Raw genomic sequence first — 8,325 nt, 5'->3', positions numbered from 1 at the left:
GGTTGACATGTTGTGGGGTTGTTAACCAATGTCATAAAACAATATGTGTACTAGTGTTTCATGAGAAACTATTTGTTCTGTAAGCCTTCACCTGAAGTATAATTTAAAAAAAAAGGAGAAAAAAAAATTTTTTTAAAAAATCAGTTGGAGAATGCGATCTACATGTTTTTACTATCTCATTATATCCTAACAGACCTTTTTAATAAGGCCCATATGAGGCCTGTCTTATCATATGAAACAACTCAAAAATAGTAAATAACTTCCCATGGTCGTATGAATCACATATAAAATAGAAACTAGGACCCACATCTCCAAACTACTTCAGTACTCAGCCCAACACACAAATACTAATTGCATCACTGGAAAATATCTCTAGATAGGTACCATTGATGATCAGGGAATTTTGAACCTGCTGGGAAATTATTAGCCCAGAGCAGGAGATCTAGTTGTTGATTAAACAGAGTTGCCACTCAGCTGAGGGGACACAAGGCTAGACCCACAGAAGTGAGGCAACAACCAAGGAATACAGAATGTGCTAGGAGGCTCTGTTAAACTCCACAGGTAGGTAAGCATGGCTCAGTACACAGAGGACTTCAGAAGACAAACATGACACATTTGTTTCTGGAGATTTAAACCACAACATGCCAGTGTTGCAGGGAGACGGCAATTTATTTCCTATTCAGAGGGAAACCAGTTGGTGAGAGAAATTTTTGTTCAAGCACACTAGTGATAAACTCTAGGGCAAAGTGTTGCCTTATTACAGGGAAGGCTGGAGGGGTTAGAGACTTACGGGTTTGTTTTTGATGCTTTTTAGCGTCTTCCATGGTTTTAATGAAATTCCATTTTACCCTCTAAGTTTTAGCTCTTCCTGGGCACTTCAGACTAGAACATAACTATTGGATATCTTAAAAACATACTCTGGTCACTTTGGCAGGGTTATTTTCATTAAAATCTTTATGTCCTTTCCCAACTCCTGAAATCCTGGTCAGGTCTGTAGTTTTCTGATCCTTACACCAGTAAGCCAATCAGAAGTCTTTACAACCTGCTGCACTCATTAGCATTATTTATTTCAATTCACAGACTCAGATGAGAAGAGACGTTATATCTGATCTAGGTCACCCTCGTTTCTCGGCATATGCCCCCTCCACGATACATGCCAAGTGGCAGTCAAACTTGAATCCCACCAGTGATGTGGGACTTGCCGCTTCCCGAGCAGTCATTCCACAAACACTCCCTGTGTATAACTTCTCAAGCCTTCCTAAAGGCAATCTTATCTCTGCAAACTGTGATAACTAGTGCAAAGAATTTCTGATGTATCCTTTATGGCTTGGCCTTAAGGTCACAAATATTCCTTATTGTCATTGTTACCAAGTCCCACCAAAGTGGTCAAGTGTGCCTGCTTGTTTAAGCAGGGAGGGGAATCCATGCTAAAATTCATTTCTAAAAGAAGATACCTTGGCATTACTAAGTCTAAGTGACTTATAGAGGATCTTGTGGTCTGGGTGGAAAATGAGTACAGAGGGCCTTCTGATTCTGGGTGGTTTTGAGGTTTCATACAAAGCCAAGATAATACTTCCTGTGTCGAGACCTCTTTCTAACAGTAAGTTTCAAGTCTCAGAAGGGATATCTTCATTCAAAACAGAGGATGTCTTCTGAAAGAGAGGATTTGGGACTTTGTTTTTCATACTCTCCAGCCAACCCACCCATGTATGAATACATAAAATACTGAATCTTTATGAGAATTAATTCACAGCTTAGCCCAGTCCTTGATCTCAGAGGTCAAAATAATAGAACTCAAACTTTCAGAGGCAGTTGTCTGCTTCCTGTGTTTTGATCCATTTGGGCTCTCAATTCTCCAAGCCAATGGTTGGAGACAGAGGACTCAGTCTTTAGTGGTGAGATAACAGCTCCCTTAAGTCGTTGTTTTGTTTTCCCTTATGCCTTCCTCTCACCTTCCATGCAGGAGACCTGGGTTCGACTGGGCCAATGCGCCTCACGCACAGCCACCACCTGTCTGTCAGTGGAGGCTTGCGTGTTGCTATGATGCTGAACGGGTTTCAGTAAAGCTTCCAGACCAAGATGGACTAGGAAAAAAGGCCTGGCAATCTACTCTCGAAAATCAACCAATGCAAACCGAATGGATCCCAACAGTCTGATCCACAACCAATCAAGAGAATGGTGCAGGACTGGGCAGCATTTCGTGGGGTTGCCACGAGTCAGGGCCAACTGGATGGCAGCTAACGACAACAACATAAATAATGAAGGACCAAAAGGAAGACAAGCAAGTGAATGAGACACGAGAGCCTTAAAAACCACAGCCTGGAAAACTCCAATTCTGTGGTATTTTCTTGGTTTGGGTTTGCTTTATTTTGTTGTTTGTTTCTTGCTTCTTCAAACTCAGAACTTGTCATTTCCTTCAAGAGCCACTCATTCACTCAGAGTAGTCTGCCTGGGGACTGCTCTAGCTGGTTTCACGTGATCAGCTATTTACCAAAGCAGAGCTAATCTGGAGGATTCCTGGAAGGACAGGGTCACCCAAACCTCACCTGCCTGAACAGGCACTACACCTTCTTAGCAAAGAATGGGCTTTTCAACCCTCGCCTTCAAGCGGTGATGGAAGATAAGAGAGGAATAGCTTCCTGAGATATGCAGTGAGCACAACTAGCTGGAGGTGAGGTGATGAGGGGCAGGGAGGAGAAAGACTTTGGGGTTTAGGTCAGTTCTTGGGGCTCAGGGTCCAAGGGAATTGATGGAGCCTGGACTAGGGCTGTTCGGCCGTTCTGAGAGCTTTAAGACTGTAACTGCAAAGCATATATATTTCCCTCCCTGGTAAGCTTTCTTTCCTGTGAAAAAGGGAAAGGAAAAACCAACCACTAATTCTCCTAAAGCTATGAAAGAACCAGAATCCTATGGCATCTGGCCTAGAGAAACAATCCAGATTTTAGCCCTTAGGAGCCCTTTAAGCTCTGGGGGTTTAAAAAAACCACTGAGCTGCTTCTCACTTTGCAGTCAGTATTGAATGATCCTAGGGCATATGGGACTCTGGGACCCTAAATAACTGAAATCCCCCACTGTACCAGGTGCTATGGGGATGGCCAGATGTCAGTATTCTCCCGCACAGAGTCTTACACCAAGGCTGTTCATCACCAGTAGAATGGGCTTCATTTAGATTTTGGTTCCTTTTTATTTCTCCTGCTCAGAACTGGTAAAAGAATGTTAGAAGAAGAAAGTGGAAGAGGAAGAGCAAGAGGTGGGGAAGCGGGGGGATCATTTTACCACAACAGGATGATGTGTCTTAGACAAGCAAGTGTTGTCTGTATTTCAGTTAAGATCCTTGGTGTTAGTCCAGGGTTTCTTCCTATTTGATCTAGAACAAGGCTGGGATAAGATTCTCCAGACCTGAAATCACGGCCCCAGGAATGCCTCATACCAAGCCTTGGGATGTGGCTCTGGGTAAACATCTCTCCTCTTTAAAATTGCTTTGCTGTTTGTGAGGCCAGGATGGCACTTCCTAGCAAAAGAGGTGCCCTCTTTCTCAATGGCAAATGAAAATAAAATTTCAGGGTAAAGCTTTTGAATCTTAGCAACACATGGAAACCAGATGTCCTATTGTATTGTTTAATGGCTAATCCAAACCAGGATGTGTGGCTAAATCTGTACACCGTGCCTTAGTTTAGTCTTTGGCATTACGCCCCATCAAACCAAACACCCACTCAGCCACTGAGTGGCCAGACCCAGGAAGAAGGTTTCCTGCATTTCATGGATGGCCTTTTGAATAATTGAGCAGAAAAAGCATGGTGTTGTGAAATATTCATAAATCACTGAGTCAGCTCTAGTCAACCTCTTGGTGCTTTTGTTTTCTCTGGTCCCAGATGTTGCTCCTGGCTCTGGAAAGGAAGAGGCTAGCAGTATTGACAGAAAAGATGACAGCTAACCAGAAAACACCCAAGTTAGGAGGTTTGTACTTTTCACTGACTTACAGAAAAGCCCATTTTCACTCAGGAGAAAAACAGCCCTGGCTAGGGCTTCCTGGAGTAATCCCCTGAAATGGTACCAGAGGGAACATCTAGGGTGCCTAAGAGTCTGACTACTTGAGCCATGATCTAGCAGGCCTCTTAGACCTTGCTTGAGAGGACTTCCTGTTCCTAACATCATCCTTGAGATCTCTCCAGTGAGGCTCGAGGTCCTAGGAGGGAGCCCAGATCGGCCCCATTCCCAACTGAGACTTGCAAATTGCCTCTGAAAGCTTGGACCTTGATATTCCAGAGACAGGCGTTCACATTCTACCTTGTCGGCCTTCACCAACCTGGCCCCCACACAGCATCTACTGCCTCCCACCCGTGCACCACAGCGTTTCTCACACAAGACGAAAACAGCCAAGCAACTCCGAGAGCCTGCTTCCATAGCTGCTGCTGCAGAAAGCCAGAACAGAGCGCCACAACCACAGAGTGAAACGAGGGAAGTGGGACTAAGACACAAACATCCTGTCCTTACTACATTGAGTGGCTCCAGCTCGAGCATCAGGGTCACAGAGCTGATTATTTACGTGGGACAGAGCTACCCAATGACACGCATCAACTCATCTCCTCCGTAGTCATTGCTGGTAAGAAAGCATTTTCTCCTGAGTCCACGGACTTAAACAATGCAATTCTTTAGCTTAAGAGGTTGGTGACAGGAGACAGTGACTGGGAATGCCCTGCAGCTAACCAGGGTGGGTAGGAGTGTGTTGTGTGAGCCGTGGGTAGAAGTTCTGTTCAGGGTAAATTGAGCTCCAGCTAGCTGGAAGTGCTATCTCTTTCCACAGACCGGTCTAGGAGAGAAGGGGCTGAATCAGGAGCAAAGAAATGGCACTGTTTGCCCCCGTCAGTCCTCACCATCTTTTCCGGGCTCTGTTCTTCCTTGCAGGTCTCACCCTGTAAATGACCGCTTCCAGCTAAAGATCTCCAGATTGGAAGAGGGAGAGACCTCCCGCTTCTGCAGGCTTCCCCAGCGACGCCGGCGTCCTAGGAACGAAGTTCGGTGCCTACTCAGCCCTTTCATCCTCTCTTCCACTCGGAAGAACTCAGTCAAGGCTCGGAAGTACTCCAAGATGACCTCGTGGCTCCAGGCTGACAAAGGCTCCCGGCGCAGGAAGCCACAGTGGCCTCCGTGGCGACTGAGCAGGAGGAAGAAGTAGGGGTTGCTGTGAAAGAGCTCAGTAGGCAGAGTGTGGTCCGGGGGCCCGCACACGGGGTCATCAGCACTGCAGATACACAGCACAGGCACGGCCGCCTCGTCCACATCCCGGAGGGGGTCGTTGTGGTCCCAGTAGGTGTCCCAGCTGATGGGGAAACTCTTGGTGTGACAGAAGAGGGTCTCTTCAAGCTCACGCAGGGAGCGGCTCCTGAACAGTTTGCCCGTGTCCACTGTGTCCTCCAGGGCCGTGGCATACCTGGCAGCAAGACGGTGAACAGGGAAGGTGAGGAAGAGAAGGAAGAATCAGAAAACAAAGGACGACCGAAGTTAGAGTGACAGCCCACGGGCCAGATTCTGACCACAGATGCTTTCTTTGACCACACAGAGTGTCTAAGAACTTCCATTTCATTGCCATCCTTTCAAACCAGGAGACTGCACATAAAATGCAGATGTCTGGCTCCTCTAGGGAAATGGGGAGACCTGGCAACTCGGGCTGATGTTCCTCAGGGGCTTTCCTCCCTCCCTCCCGTGTCGCAGTCCCCACCAGGCCCATTCCCAAACCCATTCTCACTGATCACTCACATATGACTTTGGTTGCGTTAGTTCTTTTTGTTGTTGGTGGTGTTTTTTTGTTTTGTTTTGTTTAAGCTAAAATGTTGTCCCAGTGATGACAAATGAGTGTGGCCTTGATCTGTGGGGCAGGTATTCCTGGAGAGTGCTGGGTGGGAGAGAAAGCAGACTGGGAGTGTAATTAAGTTACAGGGTGGGTTCACTGGGGGCCTGAGAGCAACTGCCCCCTGGAGAGGGCCTGCCACCCTGACAAGAAGGCCAGGATGGGCAGCCCAGACCTTTAGGTGAATCAGTCTGGCCTCAGCCAGTTGAAATTGAATGTGTGTCTCCTGCAAACATTCAAACAGGCTTGCTCTGAGTTTTCAGTCCCAACCTTTCATGGGCAGGGCAGTTCCTGAAGGCCCAAGTTTTGTCTCCGCTTCCCTAGTCTCCAGCTGGTGCTCAGAGTCAGCACCGGTAGTGGTCATTTTGGGATGGAAACCATGGCAATTAAGCCATACAAGAGCACCTTGCCCCTGGCCTACGTCAGCTCTGTGTTGCCATAGCAGCACTTCGGGCTGTTGTTGAGCTCAGGATTTGACCTTCTCAGAATAGGAAGCAAAGTGGGGAGAGAGAAGAAAGAGAAATCACAGTTACCACCACCTATCCAGGGCCAGGCCCTTCACTTTTCTTATCTCATATAATGATCACAACCAGCCTGGGAGGGGGTTATGATTAACTCCACTTAACTAAAGCAGGAATTGTGGCTCAAGGGGGGTTAGCTAACTTGCTAGAAATTCAGGATTTGAATCCCAGTGGGCACGAGCCCATAGTCCAGGTCTTTCCGCTATACCACCTGTTGTCATAATGTCTTGGACCTCATTCTGTCACCTCCTAGGAAAGCAACAGTGCAGGCTGAGGCCTGGTTATGTGCTGTGGGACTGTCATTCAGGCTTTCTCAGTGGAAAAGTCTCCCCTGTCATTTCTTTGGTATCATACTTTTAAACAATTATTTTTGTATTAAATATTGAATACATGCCTATGGATACGTAAAACATTTTCCAGGTCTAAAGAACTATAATAAATCAAATGCCAACATCTTTCTGATTCCTGTCACCTCCAGCCTCAGAGACTGTAAGAAAACATTCTGGACAGATAATCGGTTGCAATTGCTTCCAGAGGGCTCTTGGCTGATTTGTCAGGCTACCGACTAAGTGGTAAACAGGCGTGAGCTGCTTCCGCTGCTGCCCATGGGGCAGGTGCTCAGGCTGCTAAAACACCGTGGACTGAGGGGAGGAGAGGGGCGCCTGGGCAGGAATCCCTACTCTTGTGCGATGATCCTGAATGAGTCCATCCATAGCTTTTAAACCCTTTTTTTCCTGATTCTGGCTAGACCACGGGGTTTGGATGGCTTCAGAGAGTGTGTAAGGAGAACTTTGCCCAAACTGGCCTAAAACTGTTCGATTCAATACCAGGCAGAGCTGTTTCTCCGTCAGCTCAAGACCGCTGTTCCCTCTGCGGCCTCCGTCACCCACCTGCTGAGGGCAATCTTCTGTTGGAGCAGAAAGCCCCGCTCGTAGGCCCAGGGCAGGCCGGCCTCGAACCACTCGCGGCAGCGCAGCACCGGCGAGATGCAGGCGGCGCCGGTCACGTAGCTGGAGGAGCCGCACTCGCCCAGGTAGGAGAGCAGCAGCGCCGAGCCCGAGCCCTCGCTCACGGCGAACAGCGGGGCCGCAGGGTGTCTGAAGCGGATATAAGTGACCGCCTCCTTGAGGTCGGAGGGGTCACCAAAAGGCTGTAGCCGGGGGTTGACCAGCGGGCAGCCGTGGTGGCCGCGGCGGTGGAAGATGACTGGGTAGTAGCCGCGCTCCAGGGCGAGCAGGCAGAGGCGCAGCACGTTGCGGGTGAGACGCCCCCACGCATTGGGGATGACCAGCAGCACCGCCGGAAGGCCTCCGGCGTTGGTGACCCGGCGACCTCGGGCGCAAGGTCCTACGACCCAGTCTAGGGCCACCAGCCCCTCGTCCGCCAACTGCAGGTACTCCCGGGCCAGCTCAGGGCCCGGTCCCACGGGCAGGACGAAGTGGCAGAGGGTCTGAAGGTGGGGCCCGGAGAGCCAGGAGCGCGGGCCAGTCTCCAGCGCTGCGGAGCGTCGCAAAGCGCGTAGCAGGCACTGGGCCAGCGCCGACGGCTTACAGATGAGACGGCACCCGCCGGGCAGCGGCTCCCGCCCGTCGCTGAACTGGTCCAGGAGATCTCCGCCTTCTGCCTCCTCCTCGTCGTCTTGACCCCGGGCCTCGGGTAGGGTTCTTGCACCGACGGTGCGCCTCCCTGAGCGTCGTAGCCACGGGGCCAGCAGGCCAAGCAGCGCGAGCGCGGCCAGCAGCAGGGCGAGGGCGGCTCCCCACGGTAGCATGGTGAGGCAAGGGAGCCCCCGGCGGGTGGCGGGCGGCTGGTGGCGGGCCGTCCCCTCGGAGAGCCCCCGGCTCTGCCCGCGGCTCCACCCGGCCGCCTGCGGCTGCCTAGAGCCCTCCCGCGCGGCGTGGGGAGGGGGGGGGGGGCGCTCCGGATTGGCCGCGGCCCCGCTGAGGCAGCCAGTTC

At 50.2% G+C, this 8,325-nt stretch overlaps 1 protein-coding gene across 1 annotated transcript; it reads right to left on the bottom strand.

Annotated features, from left to right (window-relative positions):
- Positions 1–3,372: 3,372 nt before the first annotated feature.
- On the bottom strand, positions 3,373–8,204 carry ABHD15 (abhydrolase domain containing 15). Its single transcript, XM_004385439.2, has 2 exons — positions 7,260–8,204; positions 3,373–5,431 (listed from the first exon to the last, which is right to left on the bottom strand). The coding sequence occupies exons 1-2, from the start codon at positions 8,138–8,140 to the stop codon at positions 4,909–4,911; spliced, it is 1,404 nt and encodes a 467-aa protein (XP_004385496.1). The 5' UTR covers positions 8,141–8,204; the 3' UTR covers positions 3,373–4,908.
- Positions 8,205–8,325: the final 121 nt, after the last annotated feature.

Source organism: Trichechus manatus, unplaced genomic scaffold (genome assembly GCF_000243295.1).
Source record: "Trichechus manatus latirostris isolate Lorelei unplaced genomic scaffold, TriManLat1.0 scaffold00138, whole genome shotgun sequence".
In the NCBI taxonomy this organism is placed as follows: domain Eukaryota; kingdom Metazoa; phylum Chordata; class Mammalia; order Sirenia; family Trichechidae; genus Trichechus; species Trichechus manatus.
The sequence above is the reverse complement of the archived record's forward strand: the minus strand, read 5'-3'. Positions and strand labels throughout refer to the sequence as shown.